Here is a 19,895-nt window from a genome sequence, read left to right as displayed (position 1 = left end):
CTCTTATTTTTATAAAACTATAAATACTTCCCCGACCCTGATGTACATCTGCTGTTTGAGGAACACAGATGTACATCAGCTCCATCAGTACCAGTGTCTCTCATTGGTCCTCTGGTTATTTGTGGTGTGGTGGCAGCCTATAGGACGGGCACAGGCGGGAAAGCTGTATAGAAGCACCGTTTACATGCTAGTTTATCAGTTGGAGTCTTAAGTGGTAGGGCTGGGCGATTAATCCGAGCTTCAATTACGATTTCGTCTTCCCACGATCATGAAAACAAGATAATCGAGATAAAACGATTATTGTTTTGCATGCCGCGTTGCTCTCATTTTGGCTCAAGTTTTTTCTCCAAGTTATTTTGAAATGTCTTTGGTAACTTGTAGAAGGTGACCGGAAGGCAGTCTTAGGTCAAGAAGAAAGGTAAAACTAATTCAGTTGTCGTCATACAATGTTATCAATTCAATGAGTAATCGTGTTTAATAGTCGTGATTACTCATTGATAGGATATCAAATCAATGAGTAATTGTGTTTTAATAATCGTGATTTCAATATCAATCAGAATAATTGTGATTATGATTTTTGCCATAATCGAGCAGCCCTACTAAGCAGCATGTTAGCCTAAACGGTTGGTAGAATGTGTTCACGGTGGGCCTGTCTTGATGGTGCGCTGCATCGCCACAAATACTTCTTTGTTTGGGAAACACTGATGCTGCTTTCCGGCTCCCTGACAGATCTGGGCAAAGTATGTCGATGTGAATAGGATTTTACATATTAAAATTACATTTTGTCACACTATTCTCACAGACGTATGAACGGCCTCAAAATTTTGCACACAATGATTTGCTCAATAATATACATTATCTGCTATCATGAGTATTTGGTATGAGTAACATCTTCTGTTTTGCCCGGGTCTGTTTCCTGGCATGTAGTAAGTTAGTAACTACATTCTTCTCTCCTCTCTTCTCCTCATTCTTTCCTCTTCTCTTCCTCTCTCTCCCCTCCTCTTCCTCTCTTCTCCCATCTTCGCTCCACTCCTCTCCTCTCATCCCCTCTCCTCTCCTCTTCTTTCTTCACCCAATCTCTTTTCTCTACTCTCTTTTCTTCTCTCTGCTCCTCTTCACCCCCTCATCTTCACTCTTCTCTCCTCTCATCTACTCTTCACTCCTCTCCTCTTCACTCCTCTTCTCTCTCCTTATCTTCTCTCCGCTCTTCTCTCCTCTCTCCTCTCTACTCTCCTTTTCGCTCCTCTCCTTCCCTCTCCTCTTCACTCCTCTTAACGTTACCATTGTGCTGTTCTGTGGTCAGATCACCACTAAGGACGAGGCCAGTCGGCAGCACTGCCCTACGGTCAGATCTGACCTGGAGCCAGAGGTGTTCCGACCCACGTTGAGCGACCCCAGCGACCTGCTGACCTCAGACGAGATAGAGAAGGTGAGACACAGACCTGCCTGCCCTTCATTCTATCCTTGTGGGGACATTGTTGGTTAGAATTAGGGTGAGATTTAGTCAATAAAATGTAATACAAATAAAACGGGTTAAAGGGGCACTTCACTGAAAAACTATTCTGATTTATTGTATGTATGTCAGAAGTTGTGTTTTACTGAGAGTTACTGAGTTTGAATATGGCCACCAGTGATGTCGTCAGAGGACACTGAATCCTTGTTTTGTGTTAATAAAAAAGTATTTGTATATATATATATATATATATATATACCACTGGAAAAAAATATACATACTGTATTTTTAAACAAAAAAGGATTCCTTCAGATTATTTTATTATCACAGCTTTTTCCAAATGTACATTCAGAAAACCATGCTTTAGAAAAATATGCTTGTTTTTTTCCTGCTCCTCAACCGTAGTATATTTGTAATGATCGTACACAACATATATTGTATCTATACAAACGTATACAATACAAGGTATATGTTAGCAGCAGTGTGTGCGTGTTATAAGTGTGCTTGTGTGGTGTGTAAGTCACTAAGGTGATTTTGTGTGTATGCTTGTGTGATCATTCAGAGTCTCTCAGTCAGTAGTCTGTTTGCCCGGTGGAAGTAGCTGTTCAGTATTCTTTTGGATGTGGATATGAGACTGTGGTACAGTCTGCCAGATGGCATGAGCTCAAACAGTTTGTGGTTTGGGTGGCTGGGGTCTTTCAGGATCCTGTGTGCCTTGCTGACGCACCGCTTGGTGAATATACTGTCTATGGTGGGTAGCTTGCATCCGCAGATAATTTTGGCCGTTCGCACTACTCTCTCCAGAGCTCGGCGGTCGTTCTGGTTGACGTTTCCAAACCATGCGGTGGTGCATCCGGTCACTATACACTCCGTGGTGCCTCTGTAGAAGGCCCTCAGGATGTGTGGCCCCATGCCGCACTATTTCAGTCTCCTGAGGTGGTAGAGGCGTTGCTGGGCCTTTTTCACCACGTGGCCGGTGTGCACAACCCCAGTCCAACTTCTCTGTGATGCTTCTCTTGTAGCAGTATTACCCAAAAAATGTATATATATATATATATAGCATTTTGAATGAAACCGACAACTGTATTACAAGATAAAGACATAAAAGATATGTCTCATATCACATTGTGGTTTGTATTGTAAAACTATACCATCAAATACTGGGCCTATGACCCAGTCCTAAAAGCCTGTCTTATCAGAAAAGATGTGTGGGTTGACATGGATTCTCCCCCCCCCCCCCCCCTTAGCTGGCCAAGCACCTCCCCCCTCGTACGATTGGCTACCCCTGGACTCTGGCTTTCAGCACGGCTAAGAATGGCATGAGCATCAAGTCTCTGTACCGAACCATGTCTGGCCTGGACACACCTGTGCTGATGCTCCTCAGAGACACTGATGGACAGGTGAGATGCACACACACGCATACATATACACACATACTGTATATACATACACACACACACACGACAGGAGCATTGGAAACATCAACTTTCCCTGTGTGTTTGTGTACCAGGTGTTTGGGGCGCTGGCATCAGAACCTCCTAAGGTCAGTGACAGTTTCTACGGGACAGGAGAGACGTTCCTCTTCACCTTCTGTCCAGAGTTTGAGGTGAGAAGAAATATCTGTTTCCACTCGGATAACCCTGCTAATCATTCATAACCCTAACCATGACCCTGCTAACGCTGCTACCCTACTAACCCTAACAACCATAACCCTGCTAACCCTAATCCTGCCAGCTAACCCTAACCTTGCTAACCCTAACTATACCCCTTGTAAGGGACCAAGCAGCCAGACGAGGAGGACACAGTGGTGTAGGCAAAAATAAGGGTTTTATTTACCCATGCAAATACATAACTTACTAAATGGAACATAAATGGTCCAAATAAAAGGCAGGACTAAAACAGACCTGAACGGAACGGAAGACAACACACAAATGAGAACTAAAACTATATATAGGTCCTGGCCAGATACATTAACCCTTTAATCGCCAAGGACGACTTTAGACGTCATTGCTCGCCATGCTTAATCTGCCAATGACGTCGTACAGCGTCTTTGAGATCAATATTTCAAAAATCTGTCATGGCAATCATATTTCACCCACGGAGACTTGAGACTTGCTGTTGATCTCCTCTCAACTCTCAAACGGTTCAAGACCGCCATCTGGTGGCCAATCGGCGAATCGCCAAAACCGGAAGTGAGCGGCAGGAAGTGATGCTCACCCATATTTCGTCCGGCCACTCGCTATCGCTAGCGGGACTCCAACTTGATACACTGGATAGCGATCCGTTGCCAATAACTCGATAAACAACATGATTTGGACGTATATAGTATTATACAACCTGGAACTGGACCAACTAGATCGACATCCCATAATAGTGAACTTTCTGCTCCACGCTGATCGCCCAACGCTACGAGGAAGCTGCGGTGAGTTTCAGCGCGTTTGATTATTATTATACATACACACTGCTCCGATCAACATATCACCCATACTAAATAAATGATTTAACGTCGGCCACGGACTTATAAACTATAAAGAGGATTAAGTCAAGTAAGTCAGTCACAGCTGCTCCGTTTGCCCAGAGCGAGGACGGCTGGCTGCAGAGTGCTGACTTGAAGAAACAAACAAACGAACGAGATGCTTGCACTCAAACTTAAAACATGCAAGTCAGTTAATAAAGAATGGATATGATATCGGTACGCAAATCTATGTGTCGTGTGTCTTTATGTGAAACAGAGTATGTACATCATGAATGTAAACCTGTACAAACATTAACTAACTTTGGGAGAGAACTAACCAAACAATAAGGGTGAGGGAACAATTAACATGTGCGGGTACGGCGCACAGACTCATCCATCACACCCCTGCTAACCATAACCCTGCTAGCTCCCTGCTAACCCTAACCATAACCCTGGCTACGCTACTAACCCTAACCATAACTCTGCTATCCTATTAACCATAACCTCGCCAGCTCCCCTGCTAACCATAACCCTGGTATCCTATTAACCCTAATCCTGCCAGCTTTCCTGCAGTGCTGCTAACCCTAACCCTGCTGCTTGTAGTATAGCCATGCCTGTTAAAGGGACACTTTGCACTTTAATCTTGAAGGAACAAGCCAATATTATTATATTAGTCTTCTTCAGAGTAGAAGATAAGATACAAATTTCTTCTCTGTGCGTTCTGTAGAAAGCTATCTAGCCTAGTTTAGCATAAATTAATGGAAGCAGACACGGACCACTAGCCTAGCTTAAAACTCTGGGAGAGGTGTCTTTGGCCAACAGCTAGGCTAGCTGATCCGTATCCACTTCCATTAGTTTGTGCTAAGCTAGGCTAGCTAGCTAGCTTGCAGCCGGATAGCTTTCTACTGAACGCACAAAGAGGAAATTGGTATCTATCTTCTTGTCAGACTGGAGAAGATGGTAAGCACACCCCATTTCCCATAATGTTGGCGTGTTCCTTTTAATCCTAACCTTGTGTTGTGAGGAGGACATGTGATAATCTAACATGAGATCACCCCCCGCCGGCCCGCCCCCCATGGCAGAATGCATATGAAAAGGCATTTTTAAATGGATCTGTTGATTTCCACATGTAGTCTTCTAGTGTTGATACAGTTCTGATTTGTCTTCAGGTCTTCAAGTGGACAGGAGACAACATGTTCTTTCTAAAAGGAGACATGGACTCGCTTTCCTTCGGAGGAGGAGGGTAAGAGAGAGGGGTATTACATGGCTGTGGGGGAGGTCGGGGTAAGAGAGGGGTATTACATGGCTGTGGGAGTGGCCGGGAGGGCAGGGTAAGAGAGGGGTATTACATGGCTGTGGGGGAGGTCGGGGTAAGAGAGAGGGGTATTACATGGCTGTGGGGGAGGTCGGGGTAAGAGAGAGGTATTACATGGCTGTGGGAGTGGCCGGGAGGGAAGGGTAAGAGAGGTGTATTACATGGCTGTGGGGGAGGGCGGGAGGTCGGGGTAAGAGAGAGGGGTATTACATGGCTGTGGGGGAGGGCGGGAGGTCGGGGTAAGAGAGAGGGGTATTACATGGCTGTGGGAGTGGCCGGGAGGTCAGGCGATCGGTATGCTTTGCAACGGACACACAGGCGCCATCTTGACAGTAGGGGTCGCTGACATCAAGTTTTTTTATCGAGAAATCTAGAACTGCAAAATGTAAAAAACTGAGGAAGGGATGGAGAAGAAGGGTGGAGGTTTCGTCGTCTTCTGCAATCTTTTAACCCAAACATCCGCCCGGCAACACAGTCGATGGGAATGACCCTTAACACGGAGTGCCCACGGCCCTTCTGGGAAGTGACCTGGCCTTGCCGTCCATTAACCCCATGTAAACGTAGTTGTACTTTGTAGACCTAAACCTATATTTTATAGTATAGCTATGGGTCTAATAACGCCGTCGAGTCTCATTGAGCTGCTTCTGGTCAACGTGCAAAAAAATGATTATTTTTTCATCCGTACATTTCCGTTTTATATGATTTTGAATATGAACATAGTCCGGCCGCTTCTGAGCAATTCCAGGTAAAAGACACGAAAACAGCGTTTGTGTAATTCAATAAACACGAAATTTTTCGCCTGCTTATCGGATCTTCCTGAAATCAACGCTAGATCATCACTATTATCCTTTGTCGTGCATTGTTACGTACCCCAGTAAGGAGACGCAACACAAGGCCACAGACAGGGTAGGTGAGGGTGCAGTGACACAAAACCAGGGAAACAATTTGCAAAATAATAGTATTTATTTATAAAACACAGCAACACAGAGATCAAGGAGGACTACCAGTGGCACCAAATGAAATATAAGGAAATTAAATCCCACCCCCCCTTACAGGCGCTGACGCCCAAAAGTACAGGTGGCGGTGCTCACTCTAAGGCTGGTGTCTTTAACATCAGGTCACCTATGTGATGCAAAATGTAGACCCCAGGGTATCTTCCTGTCAATTGTCCCTGTGTGCGAAACAAAAGATTAATACAAAAGAAAGACAATCACCATAGGCTGGGTGCTAAACAAATATACAAAGGGTTAAGGTTAGACAGAAATGTGCAATAAACTATAATGACCTAAATACAATACAATAAACCAGAGCTTCAGGTACCAGCTCTATACCAAATACACAACACTGACAATAATTCCTATGCTAACAAAATAATGAACCAGAGCTGTCACCAGCTCTCACACACAATGAGCTCACACAGAGCTTTGACCAGCTCTCACACCAAAACTAGCTAAGAGCCTCAGCTCTATACCAAAACACACAAAGAGCTCTCCCACACAGACTGAGAATAGTTACCACAACCATGAACCAGAGAGCTAACTAACACGGCACACAATGGGGTATATGAAGGTGTGTGGAGCTTAATTGCTGACGAGCCTCAGCTGCTGCTGCACTTGGGTGAGTTGCTGATTGACCAGCTGCTGCCGCAACTGGGACTGGAAGACACCTGAGAATGGGGATATGTAGACACAAGATGGAGACAAGACAACAACAAACAAAACATGCCTATATATACAACAGATAACTTACATAACTCCCTCTATATAATACATACATAAGGACCGGGTCCATGTAACAATGCATGCAATGTGATTTAGACCGGCGCGCCCCCCCCCCCCCCCCCCCCCCTCCTGCAACCCAACGGCAAACAACTATAACACAGATGGCTTCAATCGCAGTAGAAATAAATATCAGATCAACGCAAGCTTTCATATATGGTGTCCTTACCTGGTCTGAAGTAATGTTAAAAAAAAGAATCCAATAATCTCATCGCCATTCCAGTTATCCGCAGCGATCGTGCCTCCGACGTTGTTGGACATTGCACTTCAACGGGTGGGCGGGGTCAGTAGTCCAAACCATCCCTACAAGCGTGTGTTTTGCCGGAGTGTTTAGTGCTCGGTAGAGAAAATAAACGAACCCGTTTCTAACTGGGTGCAATAATGCCGGGAGGCATTAGAGGGCGGTATAATACCGTCTGCCAGCTCAGACACACTCAGAACAGTATGCACAAGGTGCCCCGCTGAATTATGAATGGCAATAGATAATAAAAGAAATACCGTGACAGAAACGTAGATCTACGTTTCCGGCACTCAACGGTCGGGCCACAGAAACGTAGATCTATGTGAACGGCAGTCAATGTGTTAACATATGGCAGCTTGTTGCAGAAATGTGACTACATTTGATAAAGCCCTATAGTGTTAAAATTAAGGGTGCACCGATACTGGTATTTGTTATCGGTCCGATACCAGGCTAAAATATAATGGAGGTATCGGATAATTTCCCAGATACTAAAATCCGATACCAAGAGACATGTTTAATATAAAAAATCAAAGCAAAATTACTTGAAGTGACTTGATTTCACACGTTAACTCTCTAATGGAGAAACATGTATTATATTTCAATAATCTTTGTCCAATAACCCCAATATGACGATCCAAGTCTATACTGTTCATTAAAAGTAATGGATCAGATCGGTACTCTGTATTGGCCCATACACAAACCACATATCTGTATCGGGACTGAGAAAGTTGGAGCATCCCTAGTTAAAATAGGATGATACAAGCCACAAGCGCAGCTAACTGATGTTGGCCTACAATTAACACTTTGAATGCCCATCACGACATAACTCGTGTTATCAGCCTGACCCCTGAATGCCCATCACGAGAATTCTCGTGATTTTTTTTTTATTAGCGATCTGAATTCATATTTCATCAACCGAGTCTACCGTTGGGAAACCAGCTCCACCAGGAGATCAGATGTGAAAAAAGCGCCCCCTATCGTCTCTCAGATGGTAATGCACCCTTTTGGAATGGACTCTGAAAATGGATGAGAAAAAAAAACTCCGGAATCCACATTTTACTTCTCACGCATGTAACCGGAGATGATCCCAGTCATTGTGGAGCCTCAGCACAGCGTGTAATGTGTTTTACAGTATACGCGTTGGATCAATAAAATTATCGATTTTTGGAATGGCGATCAGGAATTGGAATAATCCATTTGGATACCATCTGATCTCAGGTAAGGAATCTATTTTACCAGTCTTAGGATAATCAGACCCGTTTTCACTGAGATATAAGCTTTTCCCCTATATGTGATATGGCTGTTTGACTGTGCGATCAGGAACTAAGAGAATCGATTTTCAGCTCGCGGCACCAGCGTGCATACGTACACATATACTATCGATAATCTAGCGTTTATTTGAAAACGATTCATAAATAGGCCGAAAAATGACAACGTTCTAGAATATTACAGTACAGGGCGTTTATCACAGATTATTTTTTTTTCTTAAACGAGGGCTTTTCAAAATGCTATAAAACGAAAATGAACCGATAAAAAAACAATCCGCTTCGACAATGTTGACTGGAAAATGAGTCATTGATAAGCGACGGGCAGATTAGACACATAGCCATAATTTAAAACATAGATTAGGCAATATTAATGCTAACATTGAAGTGGATGGTGGGCATTCAAGCACTAAATGTGCGCCCCCTACTGGGCACTGAAAGTGTTAATATAACTATTGTTATTAGGGATGCACCGAATATTCGGCCACCGAAAATGGTTAAAAAGGCATTTTCGGCTTTCGGCCGAAAGGGTTTTAGCACCGAAAATATATCGCAGAATGTCAAAGAACAGGGTTACGTAACGTTCATAACCTAAAGTGTTGTTGTGATGACGTAATCAAAACACGGCTACAGACTGCGCAACGTATAACGTGAGCAGCTTGGCAGCTCTTCCTGCGTTCTGCAGCGTTCTGTCATAACTAACTCTTCTTGGGAGTCGCGCTGTTTCTATGTAAACTCCGCGAGCAACGCATCCAATAAATGCGTCTTTAACATGCTTTATATCCTCGCCATTACTATATGCCTGTCACGGTTAAAACCTTTTAAACTAACGTTAGCGTTAAGCTAGCTAACAACGCTTCTGGTCCTCTTTCACTTGTCTCTCACATCCAGCACATCCAGGCCTTTTATAAGGAACTGGGTGTACGTGAAAATGAGTTTAAATTGACTGAAGTAACTACTGAAGAGGTTATGAAAAAGCTCAGTATGCTGCAGCCAACAAAAGCCACAGGCCATGACAATATTCCCACCAGATTTCTCAGAGACTCTGCTTCCATCATAGCTCCCATTGTAGCCCATATCACCAACCTCTCCATCAACCAGGGTCACATCCCGCAAGAACTCAAGCTTGCTAGGGTAACCCCTCTATTTAAAAAAGGAAACAAACTAGATCCAGGTAACTACCGCCCCGTTTCTATCCTTTGTTCCATATCAAAGGTAATTGAGAGGCTGGTATATGAGCAGATAGACAACTACCTGACTGAACATAGACTACTGTACCAGTTCCAATCAGGTTTCAGAAAATCACACTCCACTGATACCTGTTTACTGTACCTGACCGATTATATAAAACGGGAGATGGACAAGGGGAACTACTGCGGGATGGTAATGTTGGACCTGCAAAAGGCGTTTGACACGGTCAACCACTCCATCCTACTAGAAAAATTGAGAGCGATAGGCTTTGATAGCAAGTCAGCCAAATGGGTCAAGTCCTACCTGGAGGGAATAGAACAGGTGGTAGACATCAATGGCACCTTGTCCTCGTCCCTTCCAGTGACATGTGGGGTCCCCCAAGGAAGCATTTTGGGGCCTCAACTGTTTTTAATATATATTAATGACATGAAATCGGCATGCGATTGCAACCTGTTCCTGTTTGCTGACGACTCGGCACTCCTGGTCTCTGACAGGGATAAGTCTAAAGTGGAAAGTGTCCTGAGCAATGAAATGAAAAAGATCTGCTCTTGGCTCAGTGACAATAAATTGTCTCTACATCTGGGAAAAACAGAGGCCATACTCTTTGGGTCAAACGCCAACCTAAAGAAATCCCAGGGTTTTAAAATTAGAGTAGGTGAAAACATTATTGAGGATAACGAGGAGGTCACCTACCTGAGCTTTATTTTAAATAACAAACTTTCTAACGAAAAAATGGCACAAAAAGTTATTACTAAGGTCAATCAAAAAACCAAATTTTTATTTAGAATTTCCTCGTTCATAAATAGAAACGCTCTGAGGACCCTAGCTGGAGCCCTCATCCAATGTCACTTTGACTATGCTTGCACTTCATGGTACAGCAACATATCAAAACAAATGAAGACAAAGCTCCAGACCTCCCAAAACAAACTAGTGAGACTCCTGCACAACCTTCACTTTAGGACTCACCTAACGCCAGCCCACTTTAGCAGTCTGGGATGGCTTAGGGTTAAAGAAAGGGTACACCAGCTTAAAATGCTACTGGTTTTTAAAGTACTGAAAGAAACGGTCCCCAAGTACCTAGTAAATTATTTTAATAAAGTAGGAGATGTCCACAAACACGCCACAAGAGGGAGCCCCACGGACCTGGTCCCGCCGAGAGTCAGGACATGCATGGGGAAAGATGCATTTTTTTACTCGGCTACGGTAATGTGGAATGCCCTGCCAACATTCATAAAACTCCTGAACTCCCCTCTCTGATTTAAATCCGCCCTAAAAACATGGCTCAGCAGCAACTCAAATTGGTCTTCAAATGTTTTTTATCTCTTTTATCATAACTTGGCTTTTATTTCTTTTATCATGAGTTGCTTTTAAGGGTTGCGGATTTTCTTTTAACATTAGTTAACTGTATGAGTTGTCAGGTTAGGTGTTTTTATACACATTTTTAGAATGTATCCTGTCTAGTGCACATGTCCATTTGTGTTTCTGTGCCTTTTTATGTTCCATGTATGGACCACAATGGAAACAAGCCTTGGCTTTATTGTGTTTTATCCATTTTTGACCAGCGTTGTTGACACTGTTATTGTCTTGTCTTTTAAAATGTTTTTGTCCTACGATTTGTGTCAAAATAAAGTATTCAATCAATCAATCTCGTAAGCTACGTCATCCCCCGCTAAGAGTCACGGGAGATGTAGTAAGTACAACAGTCCTTCCATAATTCCATGAATTATGACAGTAGCCACTACAGTAACATCATTAAAAGTCTGTTATAAGCTATTATCCCTCTCGTGTGTGTGTCTTTATGCAGTTTTAAAGCACCTTGGCTTTGTTCTGAATGCACTTTGTTGTAGTTATCCTACAGCGAAAAGAAAATGCACATTTTGTTGTATGCAAAGAGAAAATGTTTAAATTGTACAATCTTTCAGCAGTCGGTCTGGAATTATTGTATGCATTCAAAAGTGCTGAATAAATGTTTTATGGGCCCATAATAGTGATTATTAATATAATTTAAGTAAAGTTTTGCCATAATCATGTATTTTGCCATAATCAGGTAGCTAAAGAAAATAAAGAAATGCAGTATATATATATTTCTGTTTTCGGCCAACTGTTTCCTATTTTCGGTATCGGTTTCGGCCAAGAATTTCCCATTCGGTGCATCCCTAATTGTTATGCTGTTTTATCTCAAGTATCTGTCTCTTAATTGTTTTAAGTGTCTGCGTCTCATAATACAAGTAAAGCTAATATATATTAATTTTATCAATTTTTTTTAACACAATACAATAAAACACAAGATACTGCAATAACGATAACAAAAATTATAAAAAAAAAAAATACAAAATACAGAGTAAACAACACAAACGCCACAAAAGACATTAGACATGTAATGTCAGAGACCAATTAATCATTGTGAGTTTCTCAGGTTCTTTCCACCTCATGGCTATCAGCTTCTTGGCTGCACTAACGCCAGCCAGAATGATTTTCTGTTGTATGTATGCTGGTAGTAATGATATATCGTTTAGAAGTAGTGTTGCTGCCGTAAGTGGGATTGTTAGGTTACATATGTTTAAAAGTTTAGTTATGGATTTCCAAAAACGAGCTACTGGTGGGCAATCCCAAAACACGTGCATATAAGTTAGGGCTGCACGATTCATTAAAAAAAATCGCAATCTCTATTCACTATGCGATCTCGTTTCTAAATGATGATGATTTTTTATTCTTCTTTTACTTAAAAAAGTAAAGCTAATTCTTGTAGACATACACACAGCCTGGTCTCGCTTAAAATATGTGACTTGCTCTATCATTTTCAGTCACATTGAGCCTAAAAACATATTTTGAGTTTCATACACTGTTGGAGAGAGATTCTTAGCTTTCTAATGTTATCAAATAGATTCATAGCTTTCTAATGATATAAATGGTGTATTTCTACTCCAAATATGGCTCATTATATAATGACCAAACCATGTACGTATGAAAATATGCTTATGACAATAACATAATATACATCATGTACCTTTTTTCCTGTGGTCAATTGGTACTTTATTTACGTTTTCTGATGAGACCATGTTGACATACAAGGATAATGGCTACTGTACCATACGTTCTGTCATTGGAAATGTTTCTGTTTTGATCGTTTTAGTGTCTAGAAAGCTGTGTTTCTAATGCTCCTAATCTCTCTCCCCTCATCCTCCCCCAGGGGTGAGTTTGGTCTGTGGCTGGACGGGGACTTGTACCATGGCCGCTCCAACCCCTGTAAGACCTTCGGTAACCCTCGTCTGTCCAGGAGAGAGGACTTTGTCCTGCAGGACATCGAGATCTGGGCCTTCGAGTAGCTCAGAGACCAGCACACAAGCGGGACTCTTGATTCACACTCGAACTGAACCAAACCGAGCTCAGCTGAGCCGCCCCAGTCCTGCCTCGTCTGGTTAAGAACACTTGTTGTTTCTATGATATTCTAAAGCCTCAAAAGCAATGTTCTCAGCCAGCCTCTGAACTGGTCTGTTTTGGATTGGACTGGATTGGACTGGATTAGACTGGTTTGACCTTGTTTACTCCAGTCTGCACTAGCAATAGCCTATGTACCACCCTGGAAGAGACGCTCGCCACAGACCACCAATCCAATCTACACAAACATCTGCAATAGGATTAAAACCAAGCTAGCTCTGTGCGAACATCTGCAATAGGATTGCAACCAAGCTAGCTCTGTGCTAACGTCTGCAATAGGATTGCAACCAATCTAGCTCTGTGCTAACGTCTGCAATAGGATTAAACCCAAGCTAGCTCTGCGGTAACATCCAATAGAATTAAACCCAAGCTAGCTATGCGCTAACATCTGCAATAGGATTCCAGCTGCAAACTGCTAGCATTGTGACTGGTCAGTCATCAGTTACCATTGGATTCCTACACAGCTAGCATCATGGAAGAAAATTGCTCATCCAAACAACATGTTTGTCATGCGAAGCTTGTGAGCGATATGCTAAGTCCATTAATCATGTTGGGACTACTGCTTTCTAGACGCCGCTAAGCTGCCTAGTTGGTTAGCTAGCTACCACTGTTGTCTTCAATGGATCAGATACACAGCTTTTGCCTTTGTGAAACCACTGTCAATGGGTGTATTTAAAAGAAAATGTGTGTACATTAATTCAATGGGGCAGAATGGAAATTGAATGTGTCAGAATTACAGAATGTCAAACTGCTTTCCACAGTAACTGCACAGGTTAATGTATTGAGCGAGACAGAGGGCTCTCCTCATACAACTCTATTGTTTTAAACCTGACGGCAATATTTGGGCCTTCGCGGTCAATGTGGGCCTTTGCGGTGTATGTGGGCCTTCACAGTCAACGTGGGCCTTCACGTTCAATGTGAGCCTTCGCGGTCAATGTGGTCCTTCAAGGTCAATGTGGGCCTTCACGGTGTATGTGGGCCTTCAGTCAGCGTGGATATGTTTGTGCTGTGGATACAGGGGTGTGAGGGTGGTTATGGGGGTGGACCACAGGCAGCAGGATTGTGTTGAAAACCACTGAAGCAGGTAGTCTCACTGGATAGAGACGACATGTGACATGTCGTCAGCTTTGTCCCAAATCGACCACTAAGCCAACGCTCTGTCCACTAAACGTTACAGGGTTCACACATTTCAGGGTATTTTTTTCTTCCCCCATGCATATTGAAATAACAAGTCAAAGACACCCCCCCCCCCCCCCCCCGCTCCTTTTTTGTGCTCTGATCCTCTCCAGACTCCACAAGGACATAGTGTGTAGGACTAGGGGTGTGATTTGGGACGTGGCCTCTTTTTTCCCGCTGTTCGAATGCTGTCTCAACTTCAGAAGGGTGTGTGTGTACAGACTTGTGGTCATGTGTTCAGGGAATGTTTCAGTACTTCAGATGATTATATATGATTATAGATGATGTGACTCGTCTGATTATTGCCTATTACTTCAAGGAAGGATGGAAGCCTGTTACTTCAAGGAAGGATAGACTCAAGTAAGGATGCATTTAGAAAGTGTTGGAACACATCCCCAGCTCCATGGAGCTGTTGGTGGCCCAGTTCCATTCCTATAACCTGTACATGTTACTTTTCTTCAGCTGCAGATGACTAGCCTCTATAACCTTTAACCTTAACAGCTCAGTTTGGTGAATTGTACAAATCCAAAGGTGCGTTTTATTTTTCATTATATATATATATATATAAATTTGATCAAAAAAATTATATATATATATATATTCATAATATATATATGTATATATTCATAAGATATATATGTGTAGCAATATATATTTATAGCACACTAGTAATATATTGCATACTGCGGTTCTGAATGTGACTGTGGTGTGTCGTGCTAATGTCAAAGGTCACTGATGTTAAAAGCTCAGACCTGGGTCAAGTACTGATGGTTTCAGTTACTGAGGGAGAGATCCTGAAGCCTGTGGCGTTGGATCACAAACCAAGACAAAACCGTCACAATGATCTACAGACACTAGATCATCACTATGAAGACGTCAGTCTGTAGATCTTAAGAAGATTGCTTAGGTCTCCTAGAAGACTTGGGTAGTGATGATCCCATTAGGGTACTAAAAAAGCGTTCTTTCGTGTGTATCTCTGTAGCCCTTCTGCAGTGCAATATGGGTGGAGTTTACAGTTTTGGGACCGTCTGATTGGCTCCAGTGCAGAAGGCAAGATCAGTTGATGCCAGAGAAGTAACTGAATCAATTGCAGATGTGACCCAAGCCTGAATGTTATAAGGTGAATATTATGACAGTATCATGTTCCCTTTGTAAATAGCCCAGAGAACCCCTCAGAACGTTTCTCTATATCTATACGATCCATGTCATCAACCTGTATTTATTCTCGAAAAGACGATTGAGGTCACCCTCATTTTCAATGTCGTCGAGACTACAGACATTTCAATGCACACATTTCTACAATATAAGAATAATAACTATATATAGTATAAAATGAACATAGGCATAAAATCAACACACAGATTGACAGAATAAAAAAAATGCATAAATTGAAGACATAAGAATAGGTATAAAAGACAATAAAAGTAGTGCAATGTAAACGTGCAGACTTAATAATGGCATAAAATAAGTACAAAAGTACAATGTCCCTCGAAAGCATGTGAACCCCCCCCCCTCCCGGAACAGTCAGTCCCCCAAAACACCCCACACATCAATCCCTACCACATCCCCGATAAAGCACGCCATGACCGAAGGAAAACAAAACAGCCAGCGCGCCACTCATCGCCATGCACGGCGACGGGAATGCCACCCCTGCGGTAAACTATATAATCCTGTCTGGTGTTGAGGACTGGATCTGGATGGCTCTTGTAATCTACATCCACAGAACTGGAATGGAGCAGAATTGGCGTTCTTTGGCAACCATCTTTGATGTACTGGTGGAATTTAAAGACCCTGTGAAGAGAGAAACGCCTCTTTCATCATATTATATCATGTCCCTGGAGATGATGTGCAGCTATGTATCAATACATGGACTAAAAGACTAAATATTTACATCAAACGGTACAACTTTTGCATACCTGTACGTCAACAAGTGTGTAGGAAATGGCCGTGGGCCGTTGAACAAAGGACCATTTGTACACGGTCATCTTAACTTGCAATTAAAACACATTTATTGGGAACAATGTTTGGGACCTTCATCGGGTTATCTCATAGATGTGTCTCTGTTTGTCTCATACCTGATGAAGGTACCAAAACATTGTTCCAAATGAATAGGTTTTAATTGCAAGTGAAGAGGACTGTGTGTGGGTTCTTTGTTCCATTTTACATCAAGTCAATTCTGCTGTATTTCTGTCGTTGCTAAACCATCTGGCACTCGGAGCGTTTTAAAATGTATCCAGTAGAATATGATTCATCATCTCAAACATCCTGCTCGACTCGGAAACAAACATCCAGCTCCACCCAGAAACAAACATCCCGCTCCACCCAGAAACAAGCATCCCGCTCCGTCAGGAGCAAAATCCAAACCCCGCTCAAAATAATATTTAAAATGATTCTTGTCTATTTTAACCTGCTTGGAGTGCCAGATGGGTGGTGTTTCTTAAACAGAATATTAATCTGCATGTAAACTGATATATAAAGTCATCCCTGAGTGGAGGAGACTGATAAAGGTGTGAAGCAACCAGAGCCAGCCAGGTAGGAAGAAGCTGTGGTGGAGGTGTGCGTTTCACATTATGAAGCGTCTGCAACATGGACAGGGGGAAAAAACATGGAAACAAATTATATGCTTTGAAATGTGTGTGAACGGTCTCTTTTTATAACTAATGTATATGCTGCGTTTGAAGATCAGTCTTAAATGTCAAGACTTTGTGTTCTCTATGGAACGGTTGTAAAGTTGTAAAGTATGATCTATTACCCAACAAACTATAGCCCTTCCTCTCCTCTAACTCCTCCCTATCTTCTCGATCGTACAGTGTTTTTGGACTATGTTTTGGTCACCATGGTGACTGCACATGTACTGTTGATGTACTATACTACTCCACCCACCACCCACGCACACACAGGTTCACAGTGTATAATTGAATAAATAAAAGCTATTAAAACAAAGACAATGGTTTTTTTTTTGTATATTATTTTTTAAACAAACATGACAACACATGATTAGATATACAAGCATTGTAAAACGGTGTACATCAGTTAACTCATCGTTTGGATAAATGTCTTATACAAGATATACCCCTAATACCTGCTATCTATTCCCCTACACACATATGCTCCTGCTCGCACCCCCCGCCCTGGACCCCCCCATGGATAATCCATCCATTATCCTTCGCTCCTAACCAAACACTACCATTAAATGCTAGCTTTTATTCTCTCCACCACTTCTAACCACATTGTCAATTTGGATTCATTGAGACCCAAAATTCTTGCTGTAGATATTTCTAGATAAATCGCATCGAGATAAGTAAGAATCCAGACAATGGTTTTTAAAGTCTCGTGTCTCATTGTCTTGGTCTTCAATCTAATCTAGGGGGAGGTTGACTTTGTTTTACAATACAATCGGGTCTCGTATCTCCATTGGTGGCAGAAGTACACAGTTAAAGTGACTACAAGTTCCTTGGGAGTACATCTGAACAACAAATTAGACTGATCGGACAACACAGAGGCCCTCTATACAGGAAGGCTGTTCTTCCAGAGGAAACTCAGGTCAAACAGCGTTTAACATTCCAGGTACAGGCAGTAACCAATCACGAATAGGCTCAGGTTAAATAATGTAGCCAATCACATCATGCATATGATCATCCTGATCCCGCAGTAAAGCAAACATCTGCGTTCCGAATCTCCGCCCGCCTATCGCTTTGTAGCGAAAACAAGCTCGCTATTTTGAGTCAAATTTCTAAAAGCAAAATGGATATACGGTATTTTCCCAAGGCATATAAACAAAGTAATTTAGAAGCTGCACCGGGTTGGCCCTGGGCATAACTACACGGATCACCTGAGGCTGTATGTTGCTTTATCTTGGCAAACAAGGGCTTGCTCTAGTAAGAGGACATGATGAGAGTTCATCAAATCGTGGAAACTTTTTAGAGCTGTATGTACATTGTTTTCAAAGCATGATGAGATCTAAATTATGAAAGACGTTCCCTTCATTGCTGTCAGCACTGCAACTTGTGATTCAAGTCGTGAACGGTCTTTCTCAGCAATGAGGCACATCACATCCAAAAGAACAACAATGCGCCAGTCTGCTTCACATTGAAAGTGATCTCACAAAGTTAAAGCAGAAAAGATCATTGATGCCAAGAAAGACGAAACGTTGCATTTTGCTGCATTAAGGTAAGACAATGGTTAATCTATTATTGGATGCCTTCATTTGAACACTTAATTTGCACTATATTGACAAAAAAGGAAACAAAATTGCGCTCAGCGAGCTATATCCTACCCTAATGTCCAGTTCACGCGCCACCTATGATGGGCATCCCTCTCAGAGCGGCGTGGACTCTGTATATCACTCTGCCCTCAGATTCATCACTAATGATGGATACGACACTCATCACTGTGTCCTTTATGAGACGGTTGATTGATCCTCTCTGACGGAGAGGCGTAACAAACACTGGTATTTCCCTTGCTTAACCTTGATTTACCAGTTGAATGCCCACCATCCACTTCAATGTTAGCGTTAAAAACGCCTAATCTATGTTTTAAATTATGGCTATGTGTCTAATCTGCCCGTCACTTATCAATGACTCGTTTTCCAGTCAACATTGTCGAAGCGGATTGTTTTTTTATCGGTTCATTTTCGTTTTATAGCATTTTGAAAAGCCCTTGTTTTCAAGGAAAATATAAAGAGTCCATGATAAAAAACGTTTACTGGAATATTCTAGAATACACAGACGTAATTCTTCTGCCTATTTATGAATCGTTTTCAAATAAACGCTAGATTATCGATAGTATGTGTACGTATGCACGCTAGAGACGCGATCTGAAAAATCAATTCTCTTAGTTCCTCATAAGCGATCACGCACACAGAGACGCATCACACATAGGGCAAACGCTGAAATCTCAGCGAATACAACTCTGATTATCCAAAGACTGGTAAAATAGATTCCTTACCTCAGATCAGATGTTCTCCAAAAAGATCATTCCAATTCCTGATCGCCATTCCAAATATCGATCACGCTTATTGATTGAGTATTTGCTACTGTGAATATATATTCCAGGCTGATTCCTGTCCCGCGATGACTTCCATGTTGAGCAGACAGCTTGCCAGCTCAAGGAGCCAGCTGGCTCCGCCTCTACATATCGACTGATCCCAGGTCAGTCTAAGCAACTGACCTGCAGTTACACAGGGATAGACGATAGGGGGCGCTTTTTTCCATTCTGAGCTGCTGGAGGAGCTGCTGTACCAACGGGAGACTTGGTTGATGAAATCAGATCGCTAATAAACAAATAAACCGATATTTGTCGTCGTGGGCACTCAGTGGGGGGGCCTAATAAAACGAGTTATGTCGTCAGTGGCACTGAAAGTGTTAAGGCCCTTATTGGTAAGCTATCTCCTTATACTACATCATTATTGGAATGGAATTTTGGAACCTATAGAACCCGTTCTAGTGACTAGCTGGTCCTTAAGGTCCCTCGAATTGGTAAATCTGCATTTTGCTATGATGCCCCTAGCTCATGGAATGAAATCCAACGGTCCTTAAAGCTTGAGATTCTCCCCTCTGTTGCAGAGTTTAAAATCTTGATAGC

General features: G+C 42.3%; 1 protein-coding gene across 1 annotated transcript in view; it reads left to right on the top strand.

Annotated features, from left to right (window-relative positions):
- The window catches only part of LOC311226552 (oxidation resistance protein 1-like), a 179,666-nt gene extending 162,467 nt beyond the window's left edge, over positions 1 to 17,199 (top strand). The window contains exons 12-16 of the mRNA XM_084311972.1: positions 1,304 to 1,429; positions 2,701 to 2,853; positions 2,964 to 3,059; positions 5,078 to 5,151; positions 12,889 to 17,199. Coding sequence (XP_084168098.1) covers positions 1,304 to 1,429; positions 2,701 to 2,853; positions 2,964 to 3,059; positions 5,078 to 5,151; positions 12,889 to 13,024 — 585 coding nt within the window. The 3' untranslated portion in view covers positions 13,025 to 17,199. The remainder of the gene's footprint in view (positions 1 to 1,303; positions 1,430 to 2,700; positions 2,854 to 2,963; positions 3,060 to 5,077; positions 5,152 to 12,888) is intronic.
- The last annotated feature ends 2,696 nt before the right edge of the window (positions 17,200 to 19,895 follow it).

Source organism: Notolepis coatsorum (genome assembly GCF_963971535.1).
Source record: "Notolepis coatsorum genome assembly, chromosome: 4".
Lineage (NCBI taxonomy): Eukaryota > Metazoa > Chordata > Actinopteri > Aulopiformes > Paralepididae > Notolepis > Notolepis coatsorum.
This window is presented reverse-complemented; position numbering and strand designations above follow the sequence as displayed.